Source organism: Phocoena phocoena, chromosome 2 (genome assembly GCF_963924675.1).
Source record: "Phocoena phocoena chromosome 2, mPhoPho1.1, whole genome shotgun sequence".
NCBI lineage: Eukaryota > Metazoa > Chordata > Mammalia > Artiodactyla > Phocoenidae > Phocoena > Phocoena phocoena.
The window spans coordinates 61,808,635-61,827,193 of NC_089220.1; the positions used below are offsets into that span (position 1 = coordinate 61,808,635).

The window sequence follows — 18,559 nt, forward strand, 5'->3', positions numbered from 1 at the left end:
TGAGAGTTTGCCTGCCGATGCAGGGGACACGGGTTCGTGCCCTAGTCTGGGAAGATCCCACATGCCGTGGAGCGGCTGGGCCTCTGAGCCATGGCCGCTGAGCCTGCGTGTCTGGAGCCTGTGCTCCGCAACGGGAGAGGCCACAACAGTGAGAGGCCTGTGTACCGCAAAAAAAAAAAAAAAAAATCTTCCAACAAACAAAAGTCCAGGACCACATGGCTTTACAGGTGAATTCTATGAAACATTTAGAGAAGAGTTAACACCCATCTTTCTCAAACTCTTCCAAAAAATTACAGAGGAAGGAACACTCCCAAAGTCATTCTACAAGGCCACCATCACCCTGATACCAAAACCAAAGATACTACAAAAAAAGAATATTATAGACCAATATCACTGTTGAATATAGATGCAAAAATCCTCAACAAAATACTAGCAAACAGAATCCAACAACACATTAAAAGGATCATACACCATGATCAAGTGGGATTTATCCCAGGGATGCCAGGATTCTTCAGTGCACACAAATCAATCAATTTGATACACCATATTAACAAATTGAAGAACAAAAACCATATGATCATCTCAATAGATGCAGAAAAAGCTTTTGGCAAAATTCAATACCAATTTATGATAAAATAACTCTCCAGAAAGTGGGCAGAGAGGGAACTTACCTCAACACAATAAAGGCCATGTATGACAAAACCACAGCAAACATCATTCTCAGTGGTGAAAATCAAAGCATTTCCTCTAAGATCAGGAACAAGACACGGATGTCTACTCTCGCCACTGCTATTCAACATAGTTTTGGAAGTCCTAGCCACTGCAATCACAGAAGAAAAAGAAATAAAAGGAATCCAAATCGGAAAAGAAGAAGTAAAACTGTCACTGTTTGCAGATGACATGATACTATACATAAATAATCCTAAAGATGCCACCAGAAAACTATTAGAGCTAATCAATGAATTTGGTAAAGTTGCAGGATACAAAATTAATGCACAGAAATCTCTTGCATTCCTATACACTAACAATGAAAAATCAGAAAGAGAAATTAAGGAAACAAACCCATTCACCACTGTAACAAGAAGAATAAAATACCTAGGAATAAACCTACCTGAGGAGGTTAAAGACCTGTACTCAGAAAACTATAAGACACTGATGAAAGAAATCAAAGATGACACAAACAGTTGGAGAGATATACCATGTTCTTGGATTGGAAGAATCAATACTGTGAAAATGACTATACTACCCAAAGCAATCTACAGATTCAATGCAATCCCTATCAAATTGCCAATGGCATTTTTTACAGAACTAGAACAAAAAAACCTTAAAATTTGTAGGGAGACACAAAAGACCCCAAATATACAAAGCAATCTTGAGGGGAAAAAATGGAGCTGGAGGTATCAGACTCCCTGACTTCAGACTATACTACAAAGCTACAGTAATCAAGACAATATGGTACTGGCACAAAAACAGAAATATAGATCAATGGAACAGGATAGAAAGCGCAGAGATAAACCCTTGCACCTATAGTCAACTAACCTATGACAAAGGAGGCAGGGATATACAATGGAGAAAAGACAGCCTCTTCAATAAGTGCTGCTGGGAAAACTGGACAGCTAAATGTAAAAGAATGAAATCAGAATACTTCCTAACACCATACACAAAAATAAACTCAAAATGGATTAAAGACCTAAATGTAAGACCAGACATTATAAAACTCCTTGAGGAAAACATAGGAAGAACACTCTTTGACATAAATCACACCAAGATCTTTTTTGACCCACCTCCTAGAGTAATGGATATAAAAACAAAAATAAACAAATGGGACCTAATGAAACTTAAAAGCTTTTGCACAGCAAAGGAAACTATAAACAAAACAATAAGACAACCCTCAGAATGTGAGAAAATATTTGCAAACGAATCAATGGACAAAGGATTAATCTCCAAAATATACAAACAACTCATGCAGCTCAGTATTAAGAAACAACCCAATCAAAAAATGGGCAGAAGACCTAAATAGACATTTCTCCAAAGACACACAGATGGCCAAGAGGCATATGAAAAGCTGCTCAACATCACTAATTATTAGAGAAATGCAAATCACAACTACAGTGAGGTATTACCTCATCCTGGTTAGAATAGGCATCATCAGAAAATCTACAAACAACAAATTCTGGAGAGGGTGTGGAGAAAAGGGAACCCTCTTGCAGTATTGATCTGAATGTAAATTGATACAGCCACTATGGAGAACAGTATGGAGGTTCCTTAAAAAACTACAAATAGAACTACTATATGACCCAGCGACCCCACTACTGGGCATATACCCAGAGAAAACCATAGATCAAAAAGACACATGCACACCAATGTTCATTGCAGCACTATTTACAATAGCCAGGTCATGGAAGCAACCTAAATGCCCATTGACAGATGAATGGATAAAGAAGACATGGTACATATATACAATGGAATATTACTCAGCCATAAAAAGGAGTGAAATTGGGTCATTTGTAGAGACGTGGATGGATCTAGAGACTGTCATACAGAGTGAAGTAAGTCAGAAAGAGAAAAACAAATATCGTATATTAACGCATATATGTGGAATCTAGAAAAGTGGCACAGATGAACCGGTTTGCAAGGCAGAAATAGAGACACAGATGTAGAGAACAAACGTATGGACACCAAGGGGAGAAGTGTGGAGTGGGGTGGTGGTGGTGGGATGAATTGAGAGATTGAGGTTGACATATATGCACTAATATGTATAAAATAGATAACTAATAAGAACCTGCAGTATAAAAAAATAAAATAAAATTTGAAAAAAACCTTTTATACTTATAAGACTTTAAATAAATAAGTAAATAAAATTATATTTCTTTGTAAGGTAGACAATTTCTGTAAGCTTCAGATACCGCATCTGCTCAGCGATATTGTGAGGCTTAAATATACAGAAAGTGCTTAACACAGTGCCTATAGCACATCGTGTCTTATCATCATCATCTTTGTCCAGTTTTGAAAATAAACTAATGGAAAGGGCAAAATGACATTTCAAGTAATATGATAATCAAGCCAGAAGGCTAACCATTTAGCTAATGCATGGTGACTTGTAATAATGAGATGTCTTCCGTTGAGTTCATAAAACCGAACAAGTGACTAGGTACTGTCTCATCGAACTTTGATAGTGAAAGTCCAGAAGTAACTCCCTTCTCTTTACTGCATGTTTACCCCTGCATTTTGTTCACACCCCCATTTCAGTACTCATCACATTGTACTATGATACTTCATTATAAAGCCACCCTATCCCCTCTCTGGACCATTTACCTTCACACTCAATTCTAGCACCCACTGTAGGACCAGGCATTTGTAGACATACAATAAATGTATGTTGGAAGAATATACAACAAATGAATGGTGAATGAGAAGGAATATAACATAATGAATGGGATATAATATAACAATGGTTGGAAGTCTGAAGAACTTGAGTTCAAATCCAAGCTCCACCTCCTATAAGCAGTGTGATCTTGATCAAGTGACTTGACTCTTTAAGTTTCATGTCCTTATCTGTAAAATGGTGTTATGTACTTAATTCATAGGGTTCTTATATGATATATAGGTTTTGTACATGTTTTTTGCATATAAAATTATCAATAACTATTATTAACAGTACCATTAACTTTCTTAATGAAAATTATGAAAAATAGCACAAATATCAAAACATGTACATTATTTTATTACTTCTCTTTACTTCTATTGTTATTTGTTATTATTGTTATTGACAGAAATGCTGGCATGATTCACTGATTGCCAGTACAGCATGACCCATTCAAGCTGTGTGATAGGTTTCACTCAGACCCAACAACCTCACAGATGTGCATTCTTCCTTTGGATGGACCTGGGGTAGGAAAAGGTGAACAGAGTTAATAGCATTGTGTTCAGTTCTGCAGCCTTAAAAAACAAAGCTCTCCGGGCTTCCCTGGTGGCGCAGTGGTTGGGAGTCCGCCTGCCGATGCAGGGGATGCGGGTTCGCGCCCCGGTCCGGGAAGATCCCACGTGCCGCGGAGCGGCTGGGCCCGTGAGCCATGGCCGCTGAGCCTGCGCGTCCGGAGCCTGTGCTCCACAATGGGAGAGGTCCGCGTACCGTGCAAAAAAAAAAAAAAAGCTCTGCTTCCACCAAAGAAGGCTTTAAAATGCTTCCCAGCACATCCAGATCCTTTTAGAGCATCATTTATCCAGTCCAAGGATCCAAAAAGATGAACCATAAGCTTCAGTTTAGCAGTGGTTCTCAGACAAGCATCCATCAGGATAATTTGGAAGACTTGTTTAGACAGATTGTTGTGCTCCATCCCGAGTTTGGGGTGCTGTACTGTAGGCCTGGGGTAAAACCCCAATTTTCATTTCTACTAAGTTCTCACATGATACTGATGATGGTGGTTCAGGGACCACACTTTGAGAACCATTGAGTTCATAGATATGGTTGAGGTATGAGAAACCTGAGTCCAGAGTGGAAATATTTGCAGAAATCTTTTCACTAAGGTGAATTGCCTGATAACGCCCATGAAAATGAGGGCTTTCTGTTTTCAGCCCCAATGTTTTCAACACTGCACTGTCCTTTTTTTACTTTATAAATTTATTGGTAGGGGTAATGATTTGATGAAGATGTTTTTAAGCTTCTATGAGCCTGATAAAATCTATAGACATTTTCTCCTGAAAAGCCCATCTGCGCATACCCAGAACCATTGCTTATAATTTCAGGAGGTTCTCAGGCACCTCCCACAACAACCCACCCATCAACCCTTAGGCGTATCAGTAGAAAAACTATCCCCTAAGGCAAAGTCTTGGGTTCACTTGGATGTAACAAAAATTCCCTTCTTACACCTAAGCTTTCAGTTCACTCATTTGTAAAATAGGAATAAAAATAATAGTTCTTACCTCAAAGACTGTGAAGATTAACTGATATAATACACTGAAGAGCCTAATTTGAAAACCAGAAACACTAAATATTACCTTTTGCTCTCTCTTTATAGTCCTGCTACAACAATCCTCATTCTTGAGGCAAGTGGATGCCTCTCCCTACTAGGGGAAAGATCAGGAAGTGTAAGAAAGAAGAGCCAGCCCAAAGAGTAATATTTCAAGACTTTACTCTGTGCCCACTGCATTCTTTTGCTAAAATCTAGTCACAGGATGCCATATCATGTTTTTTTCTGTGAGTCCCTGAGTAATGGGGTCTGGCAAGCCCAGGCCTGGCTCTATGACCTGAGAGTCTCAATTCATTTGCCTGGAAATACTCCACTTTGCAAATGTCCTATGCCTTGTCATGTCCCCATGTTAACGCCTCCTGGCAGAAAGACAGAAACATAAAGTTCTAATAGGGGTTCATTTACAGGGTAGAAGATACTGAGTTTTGAGAAATAGTGATTAAGGTCAAAGCCTGATTCTCATTGTTTCTACAAAGATAAACTACAGTGATAGGCTAATCCGCAGACGTTTATTTAGCACTTACTGTGCACGCTGTGTAGTAGGTGACACAAAGAGGAATAACACATGCTCCTGTTCTGTGCCAGCTCACATTCCAGCAGGGAAGATCGATACACACAAAAATAAACCAGACACAAAGAGAGCCAGAGCAAGGACGATCAAGGATCAGGCAGTGTTTCAGGAGTGCCCGAGAGGGAGAAATCAATTTTGATGGGGATCCACGGAAGTCTCTTGGGCAAGGTGGGATTTAAGCTGGGACCATAAAGAGTGGGGCTGCTATCTGTGAATATGACGGAGAATGACATTCTAGGTTGTGGGAGTTGTTTGAAGAAAAACATGGACTTAGAAAAGTGTTCGGTAGAAATGTGCATGATTATGATTTAACCAGCATGAGTGTAGTTTGGCTTGGGGGCAGAGGTGTAGAATTTGAGGCTAGAAAGGTAGGTTGAAAGCATATCATGGGAAACAAACCAAAGGCCAATGAGGAGCTTTGGCTTTACTCTCTGTGCTGTGGGGAAGGGTTGAGGGTCTTTGAGTAGGGAGGCACCAGAAGCAGATACGTTTTTATTTTTTAAAAAAAATCCCTGGTGCCACTGTGAAGAACAGATGATAGAAGCAAGAAGAAAGCAAGACTTGGTGAAAGTAATGGGAACCTGAGCTAAAGCCAAAGAAGTAGCAAGAGCAGCCGGAGGGAGACAAAGGGGAGGGGCATTTGAGGGGCTGTGTTCTTCCGAGGATGGTTGATGACATGCAGCAAAGAAAGCAGAGGTGAGCTGGCAGGGCTCTCCTTGGCGCATCCGATCCCAGTCTGGGTTGCTGCCTAGAGCAGACCATGGACTCAGAAGAAGAGGCTGGAAAGGGGCCCAGAGGCCGGGTGGTGAGGGATAGCTCTTGGCCATCCCCAAAAGACTTTTCTCCTCCCTAGAATGCCCAGAGGGGTAGCAATTGACCATCTGCTTTGCCTGCCTGGAATATCAAAATCAGTGATTCCCAGACATGGGCCCTCAGCCTGGCAATGTCAGAAGTCCTGAAGTTCTTTTTTTTTTTTTTTTTTAACATCTTTATTGGAGTATAATTGCTTTACAATGGTGTGTCAATTTCTGCTTTATAACAAAGTGAATCAGTTATACATATACATATGTTCCCATATGTCTTCCCTCTTGTGTCTCCCTCCCTCCCACCCTCCCTATCCCACCCCACTAGGTGGTCACAAAGCACCCAGCTGATCTCCCTGTGCTATGTGGCTGCTTCCCACTAGCTACCTATTTTACGTTTCATAGTGTACATATGTCCATGCCACTTTCTCACTTTGTCACAGCTTACCCTTCCCCCTCCCTGTGTCCTCAAGTCCATTCTCTAGTAGGTCTGTGTCTTTATTCCTATCTTGCCCCTAGTTTCTTCATGACCTTTATTTTACTTTTTTTCAGATTCCATATATATGTATTAGCATACGGTATTTGTTTTTCTCTTTCTGACTCACTTCACTCTGTATGACAGACTCTAGGTCCATCCACCTCACTACAAATAACTCCATTTCGTTTCTTTTTATGGCCGGGTAATATTCCATTGTATATATGTGCCACATCTTCTTTATCCATTCATGTGTTGATGGACACTTACGTTGCTTCCATGTCCTGGCTATTGTAAATAGTGCTGCAATGAACATTTTGGTACATGACTCTTTTTGAATTATGGTTTTCTCAGGGTATATGCCCAGTAGTGGGATTGCTGGGTCATATGGTAGTTCTATTTTTAGTTTTTTAAGGAAACTCCATACTGTTCTCCATAGTGGCTGTATCAATTTACATTCCCACCAACAGTGCAAGAGGGTTCCCTTTTCTCCACACCCTCTCCAGCATTTATTGTTTCTAGATGTTTTGATGATGGCCATTCTGACTGGTGTGAGGTGATACCTCATTGTAGTTTTGATTTGCATTTCTCTAATGATTAGTGATGTTGAGCATCCTTTCATGTGTTTGTTGGCAGTCTGTAGATCTTCTTTGGAGAAATGTCTTTTTAGGTCTTCTGCCCATTTTTGGATGGGGTTGTTTGTTTTTTTGATATTGAGCTGCATGAGCTGCTTGTAAATTTTGGAGATTAATCCTTTGTCAGTTGCTTCATTTGCAAATATCTTCTCCCATTCTGAGGGTTGTCTTTTCATGCTGTTTATGGTTTCCTTTGCTGTGCAAAAGCTTTTAAGTTTCATTAGGTCCCATTTGTTCATTTTTGTTTTCATTTCAATTTCTCTAGGAGGTGGGTCAAAAAGGATCTTGCTGTGATTTATGTCATAGAGTGTTCTGCCTATGTTTTCCTCTAAGAGTTTGATAGTGTCTGGCCTTACATTTAGGTCTTTAATCCATTTTGAGTTTATTTTTGTGTATGGTGTTAGAGAGTGTTCTAATTTCATACTTTTATATGTACCTGTGCAGTTTTCCCAGCACCACTTATTGAAGAAGCTGTCTTTTCTCCACTGTATATTCTTGCCTCCTTTATCAAAGTTAAGGTGACCATATGTGCGTGGGCTTATTTTAAAGCAACTTTTAGGTACTTTCCCAGGTGATTCTGATCTGGGAACCTAAGGTGGGTCTGAGGTGGGTCTGGGTATCCATATGTTGTAAAGCTCCCAGGTGACTGATGCACAACTGGATTTGGGAACTACTGTGGGATCTTACTGTTGAGCTGGGAAATGAATAGAAAACATGGGTTCAATATATGCTTGTGCTAGTGAACACTATGATGGCTTGAAGACCTTAGGATTTGGTCTCCAACAGCATCTCAAACATAATGACCTTCATTGAGTGTCTTAGCCTCTCCTCCCTCCCCAACTCCAATCCTCAGCGAACACATCAGGAGGTGGGAGAAGCTGTGTGATTGACAGGGTCCCTTGAACTTCCCAAAAGGTCATTGTGCATATACAAGTCATCACTTTCACCCTTGTCCTTGGCTGTGTCGCAGGAGCACCATGAGAGGGTCTCATCATAGGTGTTTTGAGACTTCAGAAAACAGGTTACATAAAAATACTATCCATTTTCCGCCAGGCTTGTACAATATTCATAGCACTTTTACTACTATTATTGTTTTTATTTCTCAGAAAAACCATGCAGTACAAAGTTAAGGTGGGTGTTAAAAACATCCCTTCTACACACTGGGCTCCATGGGATTCAGTGACTCGTGCAAGGTCAGACAACCAGAGCTGGCCCTGAATCCGCCATCCTCCCGAGCTCCAGTTCTGCTTCCGTGCCAGAATGGAGAAGGGTAACATAAAGGCATTTTTCTCTCCTTGTAAAAGGGAAAAAAATGGGGGAAGGGGAAATTATTTAAACACACCTCACTCATACTGCAATCACTGCATTGTTTTTCCTGTTGAAAGACCCTGTTGGCTTTTAAATCCCTTTAAACCTACCCGACACCTGTATGGCCCAGATCCAAGAATTATTACCGAACCCCTCACTTTTTATATTTAACCACACAGGAGTTTCTGTGATGGTATCTGGCTCTTGTTTCAGTTGAAAATTTCAGAGCTTCCAGAATTTTTCTTCTTCCATAAAGCTATAAGCATGCAATGCTCAGACCTGATTTTTTTTTTTTTTTTTTATTAAGCAGAGAATGGTTCCCACGTTTACTTCTCCTGCTGGATAAACATAGCATCATGGCACTACCCTGTATTGTTCCTCTGTGAAGATCCCTCCGAAGTATTGACCAAGAGAGGCCAGGGGAAGGATAGGGGAGGTCTCCGTCAGCAACTTACGGTTTGTGAGATGACCCCTCTTCAGGGCAAGAACTGAGGCTGACAGCAAAATGAGAACTTTCCAGCAAATTCATTGTAACAAAGCATAATGTGAGCTCACTAGGCACAAAAATAGGCAAAAAGAAAGTGACTTCCACGTAAGACCTAATTAAATACTTTGATGTTAGGATCAGAGCAGGGAGGGGTGGAAAATCAAATCAGACCAAAGTGAAGGACCCAAATTCAAATGGAAAGAAGAAATTTTTTTCTCTCTCTTTCTTCCTCCCTTTCTGTGTGCGTGTATGTCTCTCTCCCTGTCTCTTTTCTGTCTCTGTCTGTCACCTTTTCTTCCTTTGCCCTTGAAGGAAGAATAAGATTCAGGAACAATGGGTTGAAAATTCTTCAGCCAATAGTCCAGTGACTTACTACTGTTTATAATGCACAGAACGTCACAGGCTGTTTTGCAGCCTTCCCAAGTTGGTTTGTTAATAACAGGAAGCTAGCACTTCTCAGTACAATGGATCAGCTACACGTGAAAATAAATGCAAAAAACCTGGAGGGGAATAGCAGCAGACCGAGAGTAGCCTTGATTTAATTTAACATTTGGGGGTCCACACACAAATGAGCATTTTAGTAGGCTTCATGGTGGAAGTTGCTGTCATTTGTAAAATATTCTGGCCAATTAGCTAATAGTGTGCTTGGATTTCTCCTGTTTTGATACAGTAATACTAAGTACATTGTGAAGCCCAATTATACAAATCATCCCCATATGCCATACCAGTCTTTCTTTATGAACTGTGTTTATAAATCCTGTGTGAGGAAATGTGTACTTCAGCAATTTAGACCATGTGTAAAAACATAGCCAATGGGATTGTCAAGAAAACAAGTTCCAGCCTAGGAAATCCTAATGTGTTCCGCTGGAATAACAGGAGGGTGCCGGGGAGTGCAACGCTCTGCTTAAATTCATATTGCTTTATAGTGTTTAACCGACTTAGGGGCTTACGCTTCCCTTTCTGTTATTTTATTCTTCTTTTCTTTTAGGATCCAACCTTGGAGTTTCTGAGAAAATTTGGGGTTGGTCTTCTCTCGGGCACAATAGCCTCAGTCATTAACATCCCTTTTGATGTTGCCAAAAGTAGGATTCAAGGGCCTCAGCCAGTTCCTGGAGAGATCAAGTACAGAACCTGTTTTAAAACAATGGCCACGGTCTATCAGGAAGAAGGGTAACACATTCTTATTTTAATAAATGTGCAAGACTGAAGCATTGCTAAAACCATATTGTACTTCCATTTTGATGAGAGGCATTAAGCCCTCCTGAATTGGGTGTGTGTCTGAGAAGCTCTAGGGAATAGATGAGAAACTTTGTGAGATAACACGGTAATGAGATGTTGGCAAAATCTTCTTACGCCATCAAGAAACATAAGCCACGATCATTCAATATACTGTATGTTTGTCCTAGAATGCCAAGGTGAACTTTTTTTTCTTTTCCCAAGGTGAACTTTTTGCTTGTCGGTTTGCACAGTATGCTATTGGATATAATATGCCCTGTTCCCACGTGGGCAGGAGAGTAACTGTCTTCTGACTATACATCTAATCAAAATGTCACCTAATTATATTCTCCTGAGAGAATTAAACATGAGAGTTCTGTGAAGGTAGTTTTCTTTTAAGAATTTAAAGTATGTGCCTTTTTCTACTGTTTTTTGGGTTTTTTTAAGTCATTTTCGTCTCTTCATCCCTCCTCAGCAGGTCTTATTCTCAAGTAAGCAAGTAGTATTTTATTATTTTGATCTAAACTGCATCGTATTTCCTTCTGTGAGGACTGCGTTTATGGTCTTTTAAACTCAATTCCAAGAGTCATTTTGTCCATATACACAGCTGTCTTGAAAGTAAGGCCTGTCTGGATAGCAAAAAACCATCTCGCTGATGAAAGTCCTATTTGCAATGGGACAAGATCAGCATAGCTTGGGTATTAAAGGATTAATTCTTTCCTCTCATCCAATTTGCTGCAGAGAATACTTAGCCCGATACTGTCTGTTTTGAGATTTGAAAATTTTTCTCAAATGACTTTTCTGGGTAAATGCTGGGTCAGCATCTCAGTAAAGCTGAGGTACAACTGCATTTTGTTTTCAGAATAAGAATGTTGCTCTTTCCCTTCCGGTTCTAGCATTTTAGCTTTGTATAAAGGCCTGCTTCCCAAGATTATGAGGCTTGGACCAGGTAATAATGTTTTCATTACTTATATCCTTCCTTCCTTATTTCTCTAGTATCCCTTTTATCTTATTCGTGTCTATCTGCAACACAACTAAAGTTTGTCACACTGTGAAACATGGAAACCTTAAGGATAAAAAGTTGTCTGGGAGTATTCAAGACACTAAAGGCGTCCATTAGAAACGTTCTGCTTTTGTTTATAAGGTACTATTTGTGGCCTTACTGGAGGCTAATAGAAGCCAAAGCCCACCTTAAGTCAATCAGAAAGGATGCACAGCCAGTCGGAGTTTGAGTCGCTTCTGGCTGAAAGGGAGGATTTTTTACTGAGTGAGGGACCAGCCCAATAAAACTTTCCCTGTGCTTCTAGTTCATTCTTGTTCCTGCCTCAGCTTCGCTTCAGAAGGAGAAAAGGAGGACAGCTAGTCTCCATGAACAGCCAGTGCAACTCTCCCCACTGTCGCCTCCGGGAAGCAAGAATGGAAAAGCTGCAGCCTGGCGCTCACCTTCCTAGCTCCTGTCAGCATGATGGTGGAGGCTCCTGGCTCGGGGCCTTACCTCAGGATGCCAGCCCACAAAAAGCCGGCTGTCATTCCCACAGGGAGAGTCAGCTGCCTCTGTGTAAATAGATAAGAAAGCAACTGCTGCAGACTCAACCACCTGGGCAAATAGTCTTGGATTATAAGCAACCTTGTGAATAAGTACAGAAGTATGCACTAGACCACACATATTATTTTACCAGGCTACACTCACCTTCTTAGACATCCTGGAAATCTTCCCCAGAACTGTCCCCTACTCCTCCCCTTTCTCCCTTTCCCAATCCTCCCTTTGAACACTGATGTCCCCTTCCCCTGCCACACTCACACACATGCACATTTACCTTTAAATCTCAGCCCAGTGAACGAGCATTTCTGCCAACGTGAGATATAGCACAGCAGTCTGTAAATTGAAGCTCGTGAACAGTTCATACTTTTGTATATTTTGAAAACACTTCCACAGTTCCCAATCCATCTATCCCAGCCTTTATAGGCATTTAAGCGTGGATTTTTGCTTCGCATTTGAGATTCAGACCTGCCTTCTATTTGTTATTGGCCCGTGTGTCAACACGACCCCAATGACAAAGAATATTGGTGATTTTGTGCCATTCTCTCTTCAAGAATGTGCTGTTTTTCCTTCACCACACAGTATAAACCTGCTAGTAGACCCAGTATTAGAGAAAATCATAGGACTGGCCCTAATCCAGCTTTCTCAGAACGGGATGGGCCTGAAAAGGGAGAGCGATCAGGGAGAGTTTAGCTAAAACGGTAATTGACTGGAACCTTAATCCAAAACTCTTAAATAATCTGACCCCAAGTTTTGTTAGAGGCTTGCAAATGTTTGGTTGGCTTTTTAAGTGTTTTTTGCATGAGGTATCCTGAGTTGCTGTGGTGTTAAATCCAATGAAAGGTGTTCTTGTGAACATACTGTCCAGGCTAAACAAAATTGTGAATAACTGGAAATCTCATTCAAGGACATGGCCTCCACTCTCATCCCAAACATACAGGTCCTATCAACCTCAAATGAAAGAAAGGTGTAGAGAGAAAGGTAAGACTTTTAAGGATAAGATTTTTTCGAGAGAGAGAAAGAGGAAGAGCGAGAGACAGTAAAAAAGAAAAGAAGAGCGAGAGACAGTAAAAAAAAAAAAAAGAACCTGGCATTTTCATCCTTCGTTTTAGAGAAGCATCCCATCTTTTTTTTTTTTTTTGCGGTACGCGGGCCTCTCACCGCTGTGGCCTCTCCCGTTGCAGAGCACAGGCTCCAGACGCGCAGGCTCAGCGGCCATGGCTCACGGGCCCAGCTGCTCCGCGGCATGTGGGATCTTTCCGGACCGGGGCACGAACCCGCGTCCCCTGCATCGGCAGGCAGACTCTCAACCACTGCTCCACCAGGGAAGCCCCCATCTTATTTTTATAACAGCCTTAGCAGCTCTATGTGTCTAATGATCAAGACCTCCCATGAAAGAAGAATCTTGAAGTCTGTGGTTTAAACTCCAAATATCACTAGGCTGCAAACTAACCTGATTCTGCGTGTTCTTGTCTTATATGAACAGTTAATAAGAGTAAACAGAGCAATTACATACATATTAACAACCCTCCGTAGTGCATCCCTTTTTGTTTGCCAGAGCCAATGGGGCTACAGCAGCTGAGAGGGGGCTATCAGAGTATCTTCAGGGGTTAAAAATGAAAATTACAGGCAGATAATTATCTTTGGTATAAGGTTACACAAACATGTGCGGCCTGTAGATTAAAAAAAAAAACATATGGTAGTGTGTACAAAATAAGATCAAAATCAAGTTCTGTTTCTTTCTGTCAGAAGCCAGTCTTCTGTTCATGCAGCCAAGTCTTCTCTAAGTTGTACTCTGGATATCTGTCCACATTTTTTTAAATTGGGCTTTACAATGTTGTGTTAGTTTCTGCCGTTTGTCCACACTTTGATTTTGTAATATTGTTCACATAGACATGAAAGGATAGAGAATATCTTAAAGGGCACAGGATATGTGCTATTTACTGCATCAGACAGAACACAGAATCATCCACATGCAAACGCTTCTCCCTACGTCTAAGTATTCAGCAGCCTCAGTGCTTGTTTCCCATATCATAGTCCTATTGACATATTACATAGCAAGCCCTTTTGCAGCCAGTTATATAACTCTTCTCTTCCAAGATAAATGATGGTCTTATGACACTCAACCCCGACTACCAAATTTTCAAGTGCAATCCGTATATATCTGAGGCAGATGAAAGGAATGAAGGCAACAAAAATCTGAGGCAACAAAAGGAGGTTGAAAGCTAGCTAAGTTGTGAAATACGGATTTTAAAAGTACTCAGAAGCTATTTTTCACATTGTCATCCAGTTTGAAAGCTGTAAGAGAAAACCAGGCTCATCCATCAAGCACCATCTTAGAGATTTCCTTCTTGAATGCAACTACAACAATGCTAATTATAAACTGAAAAAGATAAATCCTTTGCCTACATATGACAAATCTGAAGGTTTCAGTTTGCGGGAAAGCCACATGCCCTTACATGACTAAATGTGTCTGTATTTACTTACTTTTAAAAATTAAAAGTGCCTGAAAAAGAAGCTGATGAGAAATGATGAAAGTTACAGAAACTCATGGGGAAAAAATGTAGTTAGAGACTCAAGATGGTCTTGATTTCGCTCTGAGAATTTTCCATAGTAGTTTTCTGTGTGTTGGAGCTTGAGAACTGATGATTCTGAATGGCTTCTGCCTGATAGGCTGCATCGGACTCCAGGGATTCAGAAACCCAGTGGGAAAGACAGCACGGTTTCACAGGACTTGGGATAAAAACCAGCTCTTTTCTTTTCTAGGTGGTGCAGTGATGCTGCTGGTTTATGAATACACCTATTCATGGCTTCAGGAGAACTGGTGATTGCCTACAGAGTATTTTTTCCCCCTTGTGATAATGGATATTCATTATACAGCACCATGAGAAGAAGAGAATGTCGATCAGCTGAGCTGATACAATGATTAATTATAATTATACAACTATACACAATTATAGAGGGCAAAACAGTTTGTTCAAGAACAAAACCTATTTTGATACTTCAAAACTTATCTCTAGACAATTAGAAACTGTCGTTTTGGTCAAATCCATAAAACTGTGAGAAGAAAATTACTACTATGAAGCAATGAGGTATATAAACTGAATATAGAAAAATAGCATGAAATCAGATATATTTCATAAAAGCAATATAAATTTTATGACCTATGTTCCTCTTACAAGGCTTCACAAGGAAGATTCATTGTGTTGATGATTATTTTCTCCCAAAAGGTCAAGAAGTGCTTAAAAGTGAAAAAAAATTAAGCCAAAATTTAAACAGTTTTTATAAGGAATTAAATTCTTCCATAAGTGGTACTTAATGATATACAAGGAAGATATTTCTACAGTGTATCAAAATGACCTTTTAAAATTTTATGTTAAAATGTGAGTTTGTTGGTTTCTTTTAGTAATAATACTCATCTCAGCTATATTTTCCTAAATCTACTTTATATTTTTCACTGTTGGTTAATATTTTAAAATCATGATATTTGAAGTCTTTTATGACAAATATAAAACATGAAATTATATTAAACTACTTTCCCTTTGAAAACTAATGCTGAAATATTTTCATGCTAAATCACAAATTCGAACCACTCCTTGGGCCCGTTTGTGCTATCTGTATTTGCATCAAATACCTTTGTTCAGAACTCTTACCTATGCCATTCTTAAAAATGATGTTTAGAATAAAACTAAATTTCTAGATTATTAGTTTTAAGTGACGGTTTCAGGTGTGAAGTCGACTAACTGCAGTGTTAGAATATGTATTATGAAGGGGAAAATGTTTCAAAGGAGAAGTACATTCTTAGCATTTCCAAAGATTCCTGTACTAACATGCACTCGAAAAATTATCTCCTTGGCGTTGATATAACCAAACTTAATTTTATATATGCATCCTGAAATGATGCTACTTCAGTAGCTAGAGTCAACAAAAATATCTGCATGTTCTAGATGGCACCTGTTCTTAACTACTACAAGATATTTCTACCATGAAGCTGTGTCACTAAAACATTTTGAAAATAAAAAATGAAAGATAACATAGTAATTATTACTTTTTATTAATTTAGAGCATTTAAAGTATAAAAATAAAGGCTTTTTGACATACTGTATATACATACACAGCCTTCGGTTGTACATCCTTTCCAATGTGTTTTTTTAATTTATATTTCAGCCCAGTATTTAATGAGGGTCGTTAAAAGTAGGACAAAACAAGAGAAATAAGAATGTGTCTGTTGTCCAACTGCATTCTATCCTTCAGGTAATACTCTTGCCTTCTGTGAAAGAGAGCACTGCCTGCATAGAGGCCATGAAATTGAACCTTTAACCTCTCCATGTGGATGGGATGGAAAAGGATCTCTGAAGAGTGCATTTGCCAGGTTAAAAACAACACTTTTACCCCCTAAGAATGAGAGGAAATATGTCAACAGTAACCAATAATAATAATGTTTTAAAAATCAAACCACCCCATATCCCACCCCACTTTCCTTCTCTCATTTTTAAAAGCAGCTTTAAATCATAATGTGCTTTAAATAGCCAATTGTATTTGGGCTTTCTCTTTTTCAATTTACTCCATGTGAATTCACTGTTGCTAAGAAAAAACCTAGGGAAAAAAAGAAAAGGAAAACTTTCATACTATTAATATTAGATTTTTAACGATACAAGAAATGGAAAAAATATATAAATAGCATAATAACAAGAGATTTCTTAATTTAGATAAAGAAAATAACATTTAGTTATGTTTCCATACAAACAATTGATATTTTTTAAAGACTCCTAATAGCCGCCTAAAAACATCTGATAAGGAATAATTCTGTACCTTATGTCAGTTTTTCTGCATGGCAGGAGAGTCCCTGTACAGTGTGGTTTTAAAGTCTCCACCAAAATATTGGACTGGTACTTTGTTCCATTCGGTTTATAGTCTATTTTCTCACCAGACTGGGAACTCCAGATGTCAATAGGAGCTTTACAAGATCAAAGGAAGACTACGGCCCTGAGAGTTCATCTGCTTCTTCTGCTTCTTCTTCTCCTGAAGTTATAATCCTGTTTGCAGCACTGAATTTCGGTTGCTTTAGAAATAAATGCAGTTCAAAGCTCTCTATGAGATATCTGCTGCTTGAAAAAAGCAGTTCCTCGAACATAGCTTGTGTGTCAGAAATCTGCTTACTGTTTATATCCTGGTGATTTGAAAACCTAGCTAATCTAGCCATCTGAGTTTTAGATGAGGCCATGAAACCGATGTGACAGAACTGGATTGCCATGTGGGCTGTGCACAGCACAGACCAGAAGAAATCAAAATCACCTAACGAATGCATCTTTAACATCCATATCTAGTGATGTGCCCTGTTAGTTATTGCACAGAATTAATACCAAAAAACACGCAATATATTAATTTTCCAATAGATGAATTGTACCAATGTTTTAAAAACGTATTTTCAAGCCTATATTGCCAAGCAGGAAGAACTTTCTAAACAGAAGCAATTAAAACTGTAGAATTTTGCCCAAGAAAATCAACTGTTTTAAAATACAACACATAATCACATGCTCACACACACACACACACACACACACACACCCCTCAGCTCTATGATTAACACTAAAGTGAAAAACAAATTGGTTTAGAAAGATCCATCAGTTAAACTGTGTCCCGTAACTCCAGAAATGAATAAAGGGAATTTTTAAAAATTAAATAGCATTTGTATTTCTAATACCACCACCAGTTTACCTACACGTGAAACATGCTTCTGTACAACAATGTAAACTTCACAGCAAGCCATTTTTACATTCATTAGAGCAGACTTTTCCATTGTCTTTAAATTACAACGTAATTTTGGGCTGAGATTGCTGAACACACAGGTAAGCCAACAGTAACAGTACAATTTAGTTTCACAGTGGTTTTCTTAACATAAAGTTCATTTTAAGTGTCTTTGCAAAGCATTTCACATTAAACTTAAGTTTCTAAGTGACTTCCTGTAGAGCCTTGTTCAGATATTTTCCACCCTCTTGTCTTTATATGCTTGGCATGTGTGTTGTTTGATTGGGATACAAAATGGGAGACTGGCTTGTTTTATCTGTGTTTTGAATCCTCTGTTGTAGAAAGAAAATGTCCTTCATGAGATGTCGAAGCCTTCACTGCACACACAAAATCTGGGGCAAGTCCAGGTCCAGGAGCCTGAGCAGCCCACCACCAAACAGAGACAAAGACATTGCCGGAAAGTCACCTTTGCAAAAAGAAAGGAAAAAAATAGAGAGGGGTGGGGGCAGGGGAGGGGCCTATCCCATGGAATGAAAACACAAATGCACCAGAGTCCATATTTACAAACTAATAGAAAGTATAAACATTATTGTATTTGGAACCAAGTCAAAACACCAGGAGGAGCTAAATTCAGATATTGCTTGTTATACATATATTTTCCAACAAAATATGCCATCTGTTAAAAATAAACAACGGATCACTCAAGTCAATTATTGATTGGTTTCCTAACGATGAATTAAGGATTATTTTGTTACCTTATTTGATTAGAGGGTGTAGCATAACTTTTTCTATACCTATTTTATTGAT

The 18,559-nt window shown here is 39.3% G+C and overlaps 1 protein-coding gene across 2 annotated transcripts in view; it reads left to right on the forward strand.

Annotated features, from left to right (window-relative positions):
• Positions 1 to 16,037, forward strand: part of SLC25A21 (solute carrier family 25 member 21) — a 520,681-nt gene extending 504,644 nt beyond the window's left edge. For both annotated transcript variants that reach the window (XM_065872078.1, XM_065872079.1), the window contains 3 exons: positions 10,238 to 10,419; positions 11,361 to 11,413; positions 14,771 to 16,037. In XM_065872078.1, coding sequence (XP_065728150.1) covers positions 10,238 to 10,419; positions 11,361 to 11,413; positions 14,771 to 14,832 — 297 coding nt within the window. In that variant the 3' untranslated portion in view covers positions 14,833 to 16,037. The remainder of the gene's footprint in view (positions 1 to 10,237; positions 10,420 to 11,360; positions 11,414 to 14,770) is intronic.
• The last annotated feature ends 2,522 nt before the right edge of the window (positions 16,038 to 18,559 follow it).